Consider the following 17,023-nt stretch of genomic DNA (forward strand, 5'->3'; position numbering starts at 1 on the left):
AAGACTCCTTTCTTCTCTGAATTGCCTTTGCACCTTTGTTGACTATAAATTGACCATATATTTACTAGTTCCTACAGGCCTCAGGGGATGGTTTGCACTCAGGCAGCTTCTTCATTCTTCGTGTAGTGCTTCATAGATTCCAGAGTGTTTTCTTTCACTAGTCAGAGATTATTTAGCAGTAAGCAACAGGAGTGCTGGTCCCATTGACAACACAGGGCAGTCGATACATCCTGAGGACTCTGGTGGCCAAGCTGAGTTTCAGCTTCCTGTGATAGGAAAGCCCAGGCAGTGGTCACCTGCTATCTGCTGCCTTCATTCTGCACCCTGTCATGTGTTCCCTTGTGCCCACATGAAGCTGTTGAGGGACACTGTAAAAGGAAAGTTCTCTGCAGCACTGAACATAAATGAATAATAGAGCTGTGTATTACTGTACCTATAGGCTGGATGACAGGAACAGGATGTCGAGAAAAGTAAACAAATAACAGAAGGACAGGTGTCGAGGTTTGTTTTTTTTTTCTTTAAACCACTGTATATATTTCACATACTCTCTCATACACAGAATGAAAATTATCTAGCCATTACATCATAATTTTCCCGAGCAGTGATAAATGTTCCCTCTTCAAACAGATTGGAACATTAGCGGATTTTTATTTGTACAGCCTTGCTTCTGAAGGAGGAAAAGCCAAATTCTTCATTGATACTTGGTGTCTTTTTTGCCCTGAGGGCTTGTCCTCCTCCTGTTGGACTCCTGGGGATGTAGAGGTCATTCAAAGACAGACCCATGTTGCAGTTTCCTGCTGCTGCTTGGGTAGTGAAGGGGAATGTCTTCTCACCTTGGGTTTTTAGACTCACAGAATGGAGAGGGAATGACAGAGCTCATCCACTAAGAGCACCAAGGATGAGACAAGGAGCAAGGGAGATCTCATCAGAAGTTGGCTACCCAAGTCAGTAAGAAACCCCTGCAAAGACATGTCCCTTCAGACCATACTCGGACAGTCATGAATCCAGAGCAGATACCAGAAGTGTTATTACTAAAAGTGGATCAGGATCTAAGTGACTAATCAAGGCATTGACACTGGACCACCCAGTGAGGCACTTCACTTATCTCATGTGTGCTCTGAGAATAATGACAGAGTTATTGCTCCCAGAGCCAGACTGAGGGGTAGCTGCACCAGTACTAAACCAGTTCTTATTTACCGAGTCCCTCCCTGGGCCAGGCCCCACAGTGAGTGTTTTTCTAGCACTGCCTAGTGAATTTCTGTCTTCCTCTTTTCCATTTTGTTTTGAGGCTTCAGAGTCTAGAGGGAGAGAAAGTACTGGAGATGACCTTCCTGATCTACTTTTTTCCCTGTCTTCCCAGTGAGTACTTGGAATGTGCCAACTCTCAGATCAGTGCTCTTCCCTGGAAGCTTTGGGAGGATTTGAGGTTTGTCCAGGAGGCCTTTGAATGGTACTTGACTTGTTTCTGAGAAACTTCTTATTTAGAGGTACACAGGTGGAAGGTGAGCCCAGGACCTGGAAGGGTGCAAATATGTAGCAGTAGGTAGGGGAGCAGTTTCTGCCTCCTGACACCTATTGACTCTCTTTTCTCTGTAAACAGTAGATAAGAGTCATCTCGTGGCCAGAATTGATGTTTGTGGTGTTGGGAGAATGTTGAAGATCTTGGCTGGGCCCTGGTGGAGTAGGTGGAAAGGGTTGGGAGACAGCAGTGGCAGCACTGTGGGCAGCACTGTGGGCTTGTTAAGACTGAGGAAGCAGAGATGGCTCATTGTCAGATTAGCCACACCTGGGTTTTGGGGCGAGCAAAAGTGAAGGGAAGAGGGGTAAGAGAACCAGAGGGTCCCAGCGTGGTACAGTGCCTTGGCAAACCTGTGTTCTTTACCTGGCTCCACCATCAAGTAGTTCTGTGCCTTTAGGGGAAGTCTCTCTAAACTTGAGTTTTCCCATCAGCTCTATAAGAAGAAGAATATTTCCTCTTATAATTGTTGTGAAGATGGAAAACTATAATGTATATGACGTGCTTGGTGCTTAGTAAATACTGAGTAAAATCTGCTTCCATTTCTTCTCCTGACAAAACAGATTAAAAATAGATCCTGTCCCAGGGGTTCTGCCCTGGATGTACATGAGAGGAAAGTCAGAAATTTCTGAGCAATAGTGGGAAATGAGGCCTTGAAGGCTCAGTGACATCAGAGGATGTAGTTTTGGGAATGAGGTAGCTAAAAGGATGATGAGGTGCTGTAGTCAGAGAATAGATTCTGAAACTAAAGATTCCAGAAGTTAAGATGTTCTGGGTGCTGCTTTACTGCTGTGCATTTGGGATTGAGGAGCAGCAAGGCCAGAATGTGGCATGGACTTTGCCCTGATCCCTCAGAAGGAATGAGAATGTTGGCTTTGGAAGAGAAGACCGTGGGGACATTCAGAAGCTGTTTGGAATGTTGGGGTATGATTAGGAGGGCAGCAGACATGAGCAGTGAAGGAAAGGGGGGTGGGGGGCTGTGTCTCTTAAGGGAATTAAAGTATTGTGCCAGCAATGGAACAGGAGGGAGGAACCTTGGCATTGGTACAGGAGGAGGCTGGGGCATAAGTAGCCACTACTGAAGGCCAAATTTTACTTGTTAGAGTTGAGAGGCTCACAGGGCTTGAACCTGGATTCTTTGAGCTGTGCTGACTGGTCTCTGCCTGCTGCTGCCGCAGATGGTAAAGTTGGCATTATTTCTCTCTGGCTAATCATCTGTATCTTCATTTATAGGCTCCAAACCTTCCTCTTTTACCTAAAAGCTGCATCCATCTCCTCCACTTCTCCTCACCCCCATTAACACACATATACAAGCATACATACCAGGCCTCTCTCTGCCCCCTGAAACTCCACCTCCTCAAGATGCCTTCAGAACTTGCTCTTGTCATTATAACCTCCAGAGCTTTGAGGCTACCTTCCTAAAGTTACAGCTCAAGGAATCAGTCCCTCTTGTCAAAAATAAGATAAAAATGACAGTGTTCCCAAGCCTGTGCCTTGAGTCCAAGAAGTAATTTCGGTCTTCTCTATATATAAAAACAGGAAAAGGCTGTTACAGGAGCAGAAATGATCCAGCTTGGACCAACTCCAGAAAGCAGCTTCACCCAGGGGTATTATGGGTGTTCTGGGTGCTTCATCTGGGTCTTCAAAGCAAGCCTATATCCAGCCTTAACCCTTGTCATTTTAGCTGTCCATCTCTCTGTGGTCTGCCCCCAGGGCCCATACTGAGCTAATTTATATAGCAACTCTCCTTAGACCTGAATCTTTGTCCTGAGGAACCCATATCCAATGTCCATATCCACCCATCTTGCTTTTGTGAACTATAGAACCACAGGCCTCCAAGTGTCTATAGAACCCAGTTATTGCCCAACTCAAATGTTCCTTTGCTGGACAGAGAAACCCTTAAGCTTCCTTCACTGGCCCTTCAGCTGAGACCCTAATGCTCCTTCTTGGACTTTTAAGTGAGGAATATGATCTCTTTAGAGCTGAGCCAGCTTCTGTCAAAATAGAAGAAAGGGGCACCTATAAACTCAGTAATGGAGCAGACATACCCAGTCTTTTTTAGTGTGTTTTCCTGGAAGACACCCATATGTGAATGTGAATTTTGCCTCTCCCCATCAGCTGATAACTTACTCACTTGTTTTTTCTAATTCTTATGCAAAGACTGTATTTGATGCTCTTTTTCTCTCTGAGGCTCCAGGAGCATACATTGGTTTCCCCAGAGCACAGGGCTCAGCATAAACATCATGTAACTTAAGAGCTACTGGTCTCTAAGTCACCACACTGGCCTGCCCTGGTATATACAAGAAGGACATTGGAATCTGGCCTCCAGGATCTAGCCCTCTGTCTCTGACCAACTCTCTTTTCCTTCCAGGGAAAGTATATTTCTTCTGTAGAGGCCTCCTGTTTTCTCACCATCATCTCGGAAGTATCGTCATTTCCAAGGATCACATGAATTCCATTTTGTTCTATGATGGGGTAGGTATTTTACCAGTCCATGGCTTTAGTGTTCAGAAAAGTACTCATACTTCTGGGAAACCAAATAACTCCCTGTCCCCGCTCCACCACCATGGGGCAGGATGTAAGGAGTCAGTTCTGCCCTTTGGGGCAGGTAAGCAGGGAGGTCATGGAGAGAACTATCCACTCTCAGGGCTCTGAGCCTTGTCAACCTCACTGCTCTGTAAAGGGCTTAGCTAGAAAGGACTTCTGGGTTAGGATAGTTACCCTTGAACAATTAATTTATCCCAACGAGGATCAAAAAGTAGGCTGAAGAAGGCCTACAATGGCCCCTAACAGATGGTCTCCTGCCCAGGGACGCAAAGCTCACCCACTTAAGATCTGGAAAGAAGCTGCTTCCTATGATATTGATGGGGCTCCACTCATTAGCATGGAAAAGAATTATAAGTGAGCCAGAGAGGGAAAGAAATGGCTAACTTTCTCCATGAGGGCTTAACCCTTCCTTGTCATGCAGACTTAACCTCCAGCTGTATGAAAGTTTCATCCCCAGAACCATCCTTTAACTTCACCAGTCCGCAACAACACTTTTCTTTTGGGGGTAAGAGGGTAGTTATGAGTTTCCTCTAGCCTGTACCCTCTGGCCAGAGCACAGCTCATCTCTCAGTATGATGCTCAATCACAGCTTTAAAACCAGCTTGTTTGGGAGCTAGGACACAGACTCAGTAAGGTGGTTTCATTAGATGATCAGAACATGAATTCTGTGAATAATTCTTGAAAGAATTCTTTCTCTCACATAGAACTTACTGCCTTAAAGGTTGTTCAGAAATGTGGGCAGATCAGTAAAACAAAATGGATGTCCGTATAGATGAAAGTTTTAATATTAGATTAGAGTCTTCTGTCATCAGGGGAGAAAGGATGAATCATTTAAGTATTGGGACTATAAGTTAGCTAATTTGGGGGAGAAATGGAGTAGTCATATCAAAAATCACAACAGACTTCTGATAGATTAAAATTAAATATTTTTAAATTTCACACATAGAATGAAGAATATAAAGATGAATCTTTACTAAACCTCCAGAGTCAGGAAGACTTTCTAGCGTAGCTTAAAGGAAAAGTCTGTCAAATTTGACCACTTAAAGGATTTTTAAATTTTTTGCTGATAATTTATTGAAATATACTTTAAATATAATTAAGTCTATCCATTTAAAGTTTTAACAAATGTACACACTCATGAAACCACCATCACAGTCAAAATACAGAAGACTTTTATCACCTCAAAAAAACTTCCTAATGCCCTTTTGCTGCTCATCTTTCCCTCTTCTTCTGGCTTCAGGCAACCACTGTAGATAGTTTACATTTTCTAAAATGTTACATAAGTGGACATTATATATTCTGTACCCTTTTGAGTCTGGCATTTGTTTACAGATAGTGTGCAACAACATGGCAGATGCTAGCAGGAAATTTTAGAAGCAAGATATGGAACTGTAAAAATAAATGTGATTTTCCAGTGCCTAAAATAGACAAGTCAATGAATGAATAGGCAAAAAAGACCGGAAGAAAAAGTACTAAAATGTTTGCTGTAGTTAGGTTTAGATGGTGAGACTTTGGATAATTTTTTTAAACCTTCTCTATTCTATTTTTGTTTCTTTTCAAATTTTTAATTAATGAGCTTATTACCTTTATAATGAAAAATTGTTTTAAAAAATCTTTCCTTCTAAGATCAGGAACAAGACAAGGACGCTCGCTTTTGCCACTTCTATTCAACGTAGCATTGGACATTCTAGCCAGAGCAATTAGTCAAGAAAAAGAAATAAAAGGCATCTAAATTGAAAAGGAGGAAGTGAAATTATCTCTGTTCACAGATTATATGATCTTATATGTATAAAACCCTAAAGATTCCACAAAAAATAACTATTAGAATTAATAAAAGAATTCACAAATGTAATAACCAAAAAAAAATCAGTTGCATTTCAATACCCTAGCAATGAACAACTCAAAAAAGATATTGAGAAAACAATTTCATTTACATTAACATCAAAAAGAATAAAATACTTAGGAATAAATTTAACCAAAGAGGTGAAAGACTTATACACTGAAAACTACAAAACACTGCTGAAAGAAATTGAAGACCTAAGTAAATGGTAACATCCCATGTTCATGGATTAGAAGACTTACTATTGTTAAGATGACAATACCACCCAGAGCGATCTACAGATTCAATGGAATTCCTGTGATAATCCCAATAGCATTTTTTGCAGAAATAGAAAAAGCCATTCTGTTATTCATATGGAATGTCAGGGGTCCTCTGACTAAGCAAAATAATCTTGAAAAGAACAAAATTTCAGGACTTACACTTCCAGATTTCAAAACTTACTACAAAGCTACAGTAATCAAACAGCAGTGTGGTACTGGCATATGATCTGACATATTGACCAATGTAGCAGAATAGAGAGCACAGAAATAGAAAAAAAATGTATGGTTAAATGATTTTGTTAAGGGCACCAAGACCAGTGAGGAAAGTCTTTTAAACAGGTGGTGCTGGAACAACTGGATATCCACATACAAAAGAAGGAAGTTTAGACCCTTATGCCATATACTAAAAATTAACTCAAAAATGGAGCATAGGCCTAAATGTAAGAACCAAAAAAAACGCTTAGAAGAAAATATAGGAATAAATCTTTATAACTTTGGATTAGGCAATGATTTCTTGGATATGAGAACAAAAGAAAAAATATACAAATTGGACGTCATCAAAATTAAAAACTGTATCCAAGGGACACTATCAAGAAAGTGAAAACAGCCCACAGAATAGAAGAAAATATAAGTCATATATCTGATGATACCCTAGAAAGAATTTTGAGATGGTATTTTTAATTTAGAAGAAAAGACCCTGTGCTTCCTGTATCTTGCATAACAGGGTATTAGCAAGCACATTTATAATTGAACCCCAGTAAACCACATAATGTGAAAATAATTGCACTGAAATTCATCATGTGTCTGACAGATGGCTGGTATCATGCAAATGGCTTTTCTCACCAATGCTCCCTCTTTTCTTTCTTTAGGATTCCATCAGTATCGTTGCTGCCCTTCTGATAGACTTCAAAAGCTCATTACTTCCTCATCTCCCAGTTCATTTCCATGGATCAAGCAATTTTCTGATGATTGCCCTTTTCCCCAAATCAAAGATATACCAAGCATTTTACTCAGAGGTATCATCAGTCATTAGTCAGCAAAACTACTAGTTTTTTAAAAGCAGTTTAGATGGTAAGGCAGTGTCTCAGCATTAACAATGAGGTAATGAGAGGGAGTTGGGAGAGCTGGTGGAGAGTGGCTACTTCTAATCCCTTTAGGTCCTGCAATGGTGCTATTGTCATTGAGAGTTGAAAACCTAAAGGCACTGAACAGAAGCCTTTTCATCTTCTAAGAAAAATGTTCTTTGTCCCTTTAAATCCTAATTAAACTCATCTTCCTTTTAGCTACTTTGTTGAATTGTTGGGCCCTACCTACTGGATCATAGTTCTCTACCCCACCCCAAGATCTCCCTATGTTTCACAGGCCCTGCTCTTGTGAATGGTTCCACCTGGCAGGCTGCATATTATAGGCAACTTGGCACAGACTGCATGAGTGAAGGAGCTTACTGAGAATTATACAACCCAGTTAGAGACCACACAGTAGCCAAAGTCAAACAGATGGCTAGACTCGTGAAGAGTGGAAAAGCATGCTTGGAAAGGTGTGATTGCAGCAGCTTGTGAGGTGACAGTGTCCCTCCCTCAGGACAGCTTCTCAGAACATGGAGGAGACAAGAGCTGGCCTTGGCTGCGAATGGTGTCTCAGGCCAGTCTGTCTCCCTCTTACTGCCTGCTGGTCCTTCCTACCTCTTTGTGTTTGTCCTTTCAATCCAAGAACATGGAAGCAGCTTTTTAGTTTCTCTTCAGCCATCTCTCTGCTTTCAGACAAGAGTTGCTTGAACCACTCCCTATGTTTGGCCCTATGACCAGAGAAGAACGTGCACCTTCTGCCTGAACGTTGTTACCTGACACCTTCTTCTGTGCTTCCTGACCTCTGAAGGGGCAGAATCCCTGGGAGAGGAACCCAGAAAGAAATTCTAGTTTTGAAAAATACAGAACAAAATTGCTTTAGGCCTCTATTTTTGAAACAAACTTGTTTGTTATGATGGTTTGTCTCTGTACTGACAGTCCAGATTTTCAACAAGCATCAAATCCCCATGTGGGTTCCATATCCTGTTGTTGAGTTTAAAGTATTCTTTGCTCAAATTCTGTTTTGTTTAGGTCTTCTCCCTCTGGCAACAGCAGGCTAACTCAGGACTGTCTTTTAAAGTGATCCAGGAAGGTGGATTATCTGTGGAACAAAAGAGATTGTAAGTAGCTGCCTTCACTGTTTATGCTTGCTTCCCTAAGCTATGCATGTCTGCCCTCTCTGCAGGATGACTTGTTATGTAATACAGGGGTCTTGGCATCTAAAAGGACCAACACAGTCATTTCAGTGCTGCCAACTTGTAGGTAGCAAGTGCCTGTAGGGAAATAGAAGTCAAGAAAGATGAAATCCACCAAGATACAGAAACCCATAGTATTACCAATGGTTTCGGGCCAGTTTTCATATGTGGGCACGCCAGTCATCATGCGCTAATGCAGCATTTTGTTTAAGTTAGTGAGATGCTTATTTTTGGAAGTGTTGACTCTGTCATGGGACTCTAGCTTGAAAGCATCAAAACAAGTTATGTAAAGTATATGCGCTATGTTCTAATCTGTGAGCTTTTAATATTCCAGACACTCCAGTGCACAGAAGCTCTTCAATGTCTTGAGCCATTCTGCCGGGGAGAAACGGAGTTCTCTAAAGCTCCTCTCAGCCAGACTCCCAGAGCTAGACTGGTGAGCTCTGGTTTTCTGTTTATAGATGTTTAATGTTCCTGCTTATGAAATGTGAGAAACCTCAGTGTTAGTCCTTTCTAAGCTCCTTTTTCTTTATAGCTTCTTAGGGATCATTGTAAAAGGTAGCAGTGACATACCATATACAATTTTATTCTCTAGGGAGAATCTCTCTAAGGTTTCTTTTTCAGCAATTAAATAAGGAGTTTCTCATGTTAAAGGGCACATTCAGACAAGGCCGGTGATGGTAACATGATAGCAATGTCTTTGTCTAGGTTCCTCCAGCATTTTACCATCAGCAGCATTAGTCGGGAGCCTGTTATGAGGACTCATCTCCCTGTCCTGCTGCAGCAAGCTGAAGTCAGCCCCACTCACCAAGTGGAAAATGACAAGGTACAAGTAGCTCAACAAATCTGCTGGGAGTTCATGGGAAGCTAATCTTGCTAGCCTGTCCATGTGTCTCCCTGTCCAAGAGCTCCAGCAGAGTCCCTTTTATAAGACTCTCCACCTCCTTGAATACTGATATGATACCCATGAAACCCACTCTACATAGTGACTGTGGACAAGCCTCTAAATTAACCCCAGCCAAGCCCCAGGGCAGTGATGAAAAAACTCTGACACCTTGCTGTGCCCTCCCTTGCTTCTCTAGGCCTTTCAAACTCTTGTTTGGTGCTTTCATGCCATCAACTCTTTCTGGTCGTGACAAGGACTTACCTGGCAGTAGGTGACACATTGAGCTTAATTAGGGGATGGGCCTTGTTAGTTGGGCCTTGCTGGCATCATCAGGGTAAGATGATACTTTATAAACATCATCTTCCCGAGAGTGTATTTTAATCTGCTCCTGCCTCACACTCCCCTCCTCTGAACCCTTCACACCATTTCTTTGGACCCATATGTCTTTATATACTCAAAGAGGGCATTTATTTCTGTGCAAACGAAGAAGACACTCAGCTGCAAAAGAAAATAGAAGCATTGAGGAATCAGAAGCCTCAATTTTTCCTTAGACAAGAGTTTAAAAATGAAAATGTCTTCTTGTTATGTTTTGTTTAAATGGTACTATAGGACTGGCCTGAAAGTAAAATGTATGCTCTGATTTGAGAGGCTGAGGCCTGGGCACTAAGGAATAGGCACCAAGATAGGGAAATACGGATGAGAGGAGGATAAATAAAATGTCATTTACATGGAGTGCTGCTCACAGGGGCAGAAAGGGATACAGAGTAGAGGCCTAGTCAAAGGGGAGGAAGGAGAGTTTCTGATTCCCATTAAAGAAGAGGGATCCACTGTCACCTCTCTGCTTTTGTGACCACCTCAGGTGATGAGTGCCTCCAAGCTGAGCTTTAAGTTATCTGCAACCAGGCCTGTCCAGTGAGTCTTGGTTATTGTGATAAAACACATACTTAAAGAGGCTCTTGCCGTGCTGTATTATTTATATCTGTATCCTTCAGCAGTTGCAAAGTTCCTTTCCTCCCCTGCCTGACCCCTTTGTCAGTGAATTTTTTCAAGTTGCTTTGCAATATCTGCCTGCAGGGGGCCCTGTTTTCATATGGTTGTGGTACTAAGACAGTCCAGCCTGGCTCCTTTTCTCCCCATCAAGACTCAGTAGTACTTCCTACACCAGTTTGTTTCCTTAGTTCAGGATATGTGACTTGAAGGGCACAGCAGCCAGACAGAAACATCCCCAGTACCACACATCTCCTTCGCTGAGATTAATTACCACGCCAGTTGAACCTTTGGCATTTTTGTCCCAGACCTCCTTTCTGCCCAGTATTTTCCATTGTATTTTAATTGATTTAGTCACAACCCACTCCATGGAAATTATAAGAGTAATACAAAATTTAAAATGTGTTTGCTCTGTGCCAGATAATGTTCTAAGTACTCAACATATATTAACTCAGTTAATCATCATCACACCTACCTCGCAAGGTAGGTTCTGTTGTTAGCCCAAGGTCACATAACTAGTGAGTGCTGGTACTGAGGTTCATTCCTACAGAACTGGCTCTAGAAGTCTGATCTCTTAACCTCACATACAACTCTGCCTCCCAATTGAATTACAAACCCACATGGCTTTTCTTTCATGTAGGTCATTATCAGCATTGTAACGGGCCTCCCGGGCTGTCATGCTAGCGAGCTCTGTGCTTTTCTGGTCACTCTGCATAAGGAATATGGCAGGTTAGTATGGCTGCTGATGCCTTTGCTTTGGGGAAAGGGAGTCTGTGCCTGGACCTGCTGAGGCCCCGGGAAAACTTTGACATGTACTGACTGAGCTTTGGTATAATTGGTATCAACACAGTGGTCATCATCTATCCATTCATTTGACGCATTTGTACTGAATGTTTTGTGTATGCCAGGCACTGTTCAAAGTGTGGAGGACAAATAAACAAAACAGACTAGAAAATCTCTGCCCCCATGGAGCTAACATTCTAGTGTGGGGAGACAGACAATTAACCAGATAAGGAAAATAGTATATTAACTAGTAAAAAGTGCTATAGAGAAAATAAAGTGGAGATGGCTTATAGGGAGTGCAGGGCGGGTTGGGGGGGGCAGAATTCCAGCTATAAATTGGGTGCTCAGGGAAGACAAGACCTCACTGAGAAGGTGACATTCGAACAGAGGCCTAAGGAAATGAGGGAGTGAGCCCTTGGGTATCTGGGAAGAGCACTGTAGCAGCAGGACCAGCACAGGCAAAGGCCTGGAGGTGCGCCTGGTCAGCAGGGTGATTCGGGACCAGGGTAGTTAGCACTTGGAAGCTGGTAGATAACGATGATGTGATCCTTCCCTGACCACAAGTGGACTGTGTGAGTCCAGGTGCAGCTAGGACAAACTGGCTCAGATGAAATTAGGGAAATCATTCTTCCATCACTTCCACCTGGCTGGGAGGTTACTAAACAACCCTTGGTGACTGAGCTGGGCTTTTAATATCTAGTCAGTCTACCTCAAAGTAAGGCATCCTGCAGGAGGCCGTAGAAGAATTGAGAAGACTGCAATCGCCTGGAGGGTTAGGAGTTTCAGGTGGGAGGGAGGTCATGGGGGATGGAAAGGTGAATTTTGGAGAGATGCTAGGGGTATATTGGACCTTCTTTAAAAGCACTACATAGTTACATGGTTTCTCCCTCATTGCCATTGCTTTTTGTTCTATACACAGTTGAATTTTTCACCCTGTCCATTTCTTATTCTCAGCAAGAGTTTTACTGAGCACCAGACTGAAGCCATTGTATCAGATGGTCTTTCAGTACGTAACTGCCTAGTCGGGAGTCTTTCTCAACTCTGAAGTCTGTTGGTCAAGTCTGTTGATCTTTTTCCCTGTGGCAAGGCGTTTCCTGTCAAGAACTCCGAGGATTGTGGTTTCAAGATATGGGGTTTCTCACCCAGCCATTGCCCTTTGCCTGCTTTGGTGGTGCCAAGGTTGCTTTCTTCTGTATAGGTTCACTGGACAGAACGTGGGAGTACTGGTCACATTTGAATCCACTGTCTGAGCCTGTGGGGACAGGCCATCAGGTGGCCCCCATGCTGAAATTACACTTGCTGTTTCCAGGTGGATGGTGTACCGCCAAATCATGGACAGCTCCGAATGTTTTCATGCTGCCCATTTCCAGAGGTACCTTTCCAGCGCCCTGGAGGCCCACCGGAACCGCTCTGCTCGCCAGTCTGCATACATCCGCAAGAAGGCCAGGCTGCTGGTGGTATTACAAGGGTGAGCGCTGGAAGTCTTCTGGAAGACAGAGGGGTAGGGTGGTGACCTTGTCATACTGTTAATTCATATGTGGCCAGCCTGAGGCACAGAACAAACCACACACGCATGAGCAGTGTGCACTACTCAGAGAGGCCTTAGAGTGGCCAGTGTAGCTTGCACACAAATTTTAAGTTTGGCTTCAGTATCATAATCTCCCTAAAAGGTGGGGAATTAGGGAGGAAGTTTTCTAGGATTCTCTGATAATTCTCCCCAAGCCACTTCCTTCACCGTCTAGGCAAGGGAGCATCATCTGTTTTAGTCTTCGCTCCTGTGGAATTGCAGAGACAGTGCTCACACTCTCCAGCCTCGAGCCCCACCATCCCTGGGATGGCTGGTCCAGGAGGGTTTTCCTGGGACCCTCAGGAGCTTGAATAGTCCAGTTGAGCAAGGAGCTCCCTGGGAGGACAGGTGTGACAGTATGTACCACTGTTCCATGGACACTGGTTGCAAGGAGCTTCCCTTCGACCTGTTCTGATGCCTTCCAGGGAGGAGCTCCATGCAGGCCCATCACCCCCAGCCCAGAGGAGAACATGCCGGGTCAGGAAAACACAGGCTATACTCTTCACTGGTGTCATTATGGTTGGTGATAAAGACTCTTTTGACAGTTCTCACAAAGTGCTTTTGTACTATGCTGTGTTTTGTGGGTGTGTGTGCTTGTAATAAAAGTATTTACAATTGGCTAGTCGTTTCCAGTAAAGAATAGGCCCAGATCCAAAGCCCTGTTTGGTCTCCTGGATGTGATGGTGGGAATTGGAACAGAGCTGGGCCAGTGATGCTAAGGCAGGAGTGTGCTCTCCACCAGGCCGTTATTCCTCTTCTTCAGGCCTTATTCTCACTCCTGCCCTGGGCTTCCCTTCTGTCAGCCCGTTCATTCTACTTGTGGGCTGAGGTTGTAGAAGCCACAGAGCAAGAGTCCAAGTGTGAAATCACTCATTTTCTTCTGTTTTTCCATTGCTTCTACTGGTCAGATGCATTGGCCTCTATCAGATTTGAGAGTCATTGCGGGGGTGGGCCTGGAGTCAAATTTGGCAGCTTAATATTGTGCAGCTGTGATCATTTTCATCTTCCATCACTTCAGAGAGCATCATCGACTCCTCGTCTCTGACTGTCCAAGTCTGCAAAAGTGTCAGCTGTCCTGGCCTCTGTGGACTTCAGTGACAGCGTATGGCCACTCACTCACTCTCATACTCTCAGACATAGCTTTTGCCCAGTCACAGCATGCTAGGGACCTCAGATTTCCTGAGGGAACGATATCAAACCATGTTATCACCTAAATGCTATGACTCTCACTACGATACTGTCCTTACAGGCTGGGCCCATTCTTGTGAGGCTCAGCAGGGAACATATGGCCTCCTTTTTGCATGTTTGTCTGCTTGAGATTACTGATGAAGGGAGACCCAAGAGGCTTCTCAGTTGAGAATTTATACTTTCATCTTTATTTATAGGATTCTTTGGGGGACACCTGTGGTTAGGGCAGAGTTTTCTTTCGCCCCAGAATGGCCTGGTGCCGTTCGACTTATTGCAGCAGTGAGGCGAGGTAGGTCATTGAGGGGCAGTGGTGTTGAGTTTTAACATCAAGTGTCATTTTAAAATTAATGTATTTTGAAATGATAAAAATTTTTAAATGGAGGACAGAATAGTGGTTGCCAGGAGTTAAGGATGGGAGTGGAGGACAGGAGGAAGGTGCAGGTGGTTGTAAAAGGGCCACGCAGGGATTCTTACAGTGGTGGGCTATTCAGATCTTGACTGTGGTGATAAATACAGGAACGTGCACAGGCAACAAAATCATATAACTTAATACATAAAACACAGACATAAGTAAAACTGGTAAAGTCTGAATTTTAAAAATTTAATTTTAAGGAATTTGAGAGGTTGTATTTGTTTGCACTTTGGAATGTTGTAAAATCATTCTTCACATTATCTACATTTAAAACAAAGTATCTCTCTCAAAACAAAAATTGAATTAATGTAAAACATGTGCCCAAATTGTAGGCTTAAATTGCAAATATAAAACAGAGCCCAAAGGACACTTGAATGGAATATCTGTTATTTCAGAGGAAAGAAAGTTCAAGTCCTGCTGGGCTTTTGTCTTGTTTTTTTTTGTTGTTGTTGTTTTATTTTTAATAAAGAGAGTACTGACAAGAAAGAGGCAAACATGAAGAGCCAGTTTTTTGCCTTCATCATGCATTCGGGCAATTTAGCCAAAGTGGCCAGGTATGAACTCTGGCAGCTGGTGTGGCCTGCTTCTGTGGTAAGGGCTGCCTCCTTCTGTTTGGAGGCCACACCCAGGATAATAACTATAGGGCAGAGGCCGGGGAGGGGCATCTAATAGAACCCGCTTAATAAGTAGAGTGAATGACACTAGGTGCCTCCTCTCTTGCCACAGTGGCTCCGGGCTGCAGTGCCCTGATGCATCATATAGATGCATTGGCCTCACCAAGGACTCTGGGGCCTGTTTCATTCTAAACTAACTAACTAACTAACTTCCTTCCTTCCTCTCTCCTCCCTCCCTCCCTCCTCCCCCTCCCTCCCTCCTTCTGCGAGGCAACCCTTGGTTGACTTCACAGATTGCAAGGACCTTGTTAGCTTACAATCCCCTATTTTTTATTTTTTACGCCTACAGCACCTGGTCTTCCTAGGTGGTCTCCCATCCAAATACTAACCAGGCCCAACCCTGCTTAGCTTCCGAGATCAGACGGGATCAGGCTTGTTCAAGGTAGCATGGTTGTAAACTTAACTTTTTTCATTAAAATAAATGAAGATTAAAGGAATACTCTAAAAATCTGGGAATTCCTCAGCTGGGAATAAATAGATTTATCCCTAAGGATAAACCTATTATATTAAAATGATTAAAATCTTCAGGATTGGCTTGTAAGTCTTTCACTTCTTTTCTTCCCTAAGAAATGAGAATCTCTCCAGGCTCATACCAAACATAAAAAATAAAAAGCCCTTACTTTTTTTAGGATCAGGGAAATATGATGCTGAGGAACAAGGCTGGGGTACTTAACCATGTGAGTGAAGTGTGTTAAACATGACCACAGAGATTTGGGGCAGGGTGCAAGCATCAACCCTGCTTACCACACATGCATATGGGCTCTACAGGCCCACATAGACGCTGAGAACCAATGGAAAGAACCCCACGTGGTCATACACACAAATACCCAGACAGGGAGAGAAGCCTTCGAGAAAAGCCAATGAGCAGAGGGCTTGCTCTTAAGGCTCTCTGGCTGCCAGGTGCTTATGGGGGAGCTCTAGAACCTTACGCACCCTGTTCTTTACTGAAACACTTCTGGTTGTTGTTACTGCTGCACACTTAGGGGGTGGGGTGCTAAAATTGTGATCAAGAATAAAGCCAAATGCCCTTTTACAGATGAGCTGTATATAGCAACTCAGGAAATGGCTCAGGCGAGCTATACCTATCCTCCTAGCTACCACCATTGGCCTTCCAAGGGCCCAGGCTAGAACTTAGGCCCATACAATCCACAAAACTACCCATCAGCTTTGCCATCCCTCCATTGAAACTGATCTTTTGGTGATAGGCTGGGTCAGCTGGGAAAATGTTTTCCACAAGGTGAAAGGGAAGGGTCCCCTCTTGGAATAGCCATGGGTCTACTTGGGGTTGAATGCCCAGTTTATTCATCTACCCTGCTTTAGGCACTGTAGATTACACCACTCAGCAACTACCTTATGTTTTAGTTACAGACATAGACTATAAACAAATGAGAAAATACAGAGTATGTAGCTGATGTTTAGTGCTTTGGAGAAAAATTGGGGTGGGAGCAGGCTGTGCCAGAGGGAGTACCACATAGGCTGTATGAAATCGAGGACACCTCCCTTATAAGGGAGTCAGGAAGCAACTCTTGCAGACATCTGAGGGAAAAAGCATTGCAGGAGAGGGGACAGTGCATGGCAGAAGGTGCCTGGAATGTTCAGAGAAGAGCCAGGAGGCCAAAGAGCCAGGAGGCTGGAGTCAGGTGAGGAAAAGAATAGGAGATGAAATTTTCCTGCAGTGTGGGGATCAAATCATAGAGGGTTGTGGGGCCACTGTAAGGGTTTTGGCTTTCATGCTGAGTTGGATGGAAGTCACTCAGTGGCTTAGCACAATGGGATTTACATTATTCCTCTGGCTTCTATACTGAAAATAGGTTGGAGGGAGGCAAGGACGGAAGCAGGGAGGCCAGTGAGGAGGCTATGGGAGTGACATAGGCAAGAGATGGTAGCAGTTTGGACTCCCAGTAGTAGTTGAGTGTGTGAAGAGTGATCTCATTCCAGTTATATTTTGAGGATTGAGGGAAAAAATTGAGTCAGTGATTACTCCAAACAAATATTTTGGCCTAGCTGCTGAAGGAGTGGATTCTCCTCTGCTGAGGACAAGGCCTTGGGAGGAGCAGGCATGGGGGAGTTGCATCATGAACATATTAAGTTCTGAGTGAAAAT

At 43.5% G+C, this 17,023-nt stretch overlaps 1 protein-coding gene and 1 pseudogene across 2 annotated transcripts in view; one reads left to right on the plus strand and one right to left on the minus strand.

Annotated features, from left to right (window-relative positions):
- Positions 1-17,023, plus strand: part of DNAAF9 (dynein axonemal assembly factor 9) — a 113,155-nt gene that overhangs the window by 68,238 nt on the left and 27,894 nt on the right. For both annotated transcript variants that reach the window (XM_039863852.1, XM_039863853.1), the window contains 7 exons: positions 3,888-3,991; positions 7,033-7,179; positions 8,260-8,348; positions 8,758-8,859; positions 9,132-9,249; positions 10,937-11,025; positions 12,389-12,547. In XM_039863852.1, the coding sequence (XP_039719786.1) occupies positions 3,888-3,991; positions 7,033-7,179; positions 8,260-8,348; positions 8,758-8,859; positions 9,132-9,249; positions 10,937-11,025; positions 12,389-12,547 (808 nt within the window). The remainder of the gene's footprint in view (positions 1-3,887; positions 3,992-7,032; positions 7,180-8,259; positions 8,349-8,757; positions 8,860-9,131; positions 9,250-10,936; positions 11,026-12,388; positions 12,548-17,023) is intronic.
- On the minus strand, positions 15,201-15,319 carry LOC120604010 (uncharacterized; annotated as a pseudogene).

This window comes from Pteropus medius, unplaced genomic scaffold, assembly GCF_902729225.1.
Source record: "Pteropus medius unplaced genomic scaffold, Ma_sr-lr_union100, whole genome shotgun sequence".
NCBI classification, from domain to species: domain Eukaryota; kingdom Metazoa; phylum Chordata; class Mammalia; order Chiroptera; family Pteropodidae; genus Pteropus; species Pteropus medius.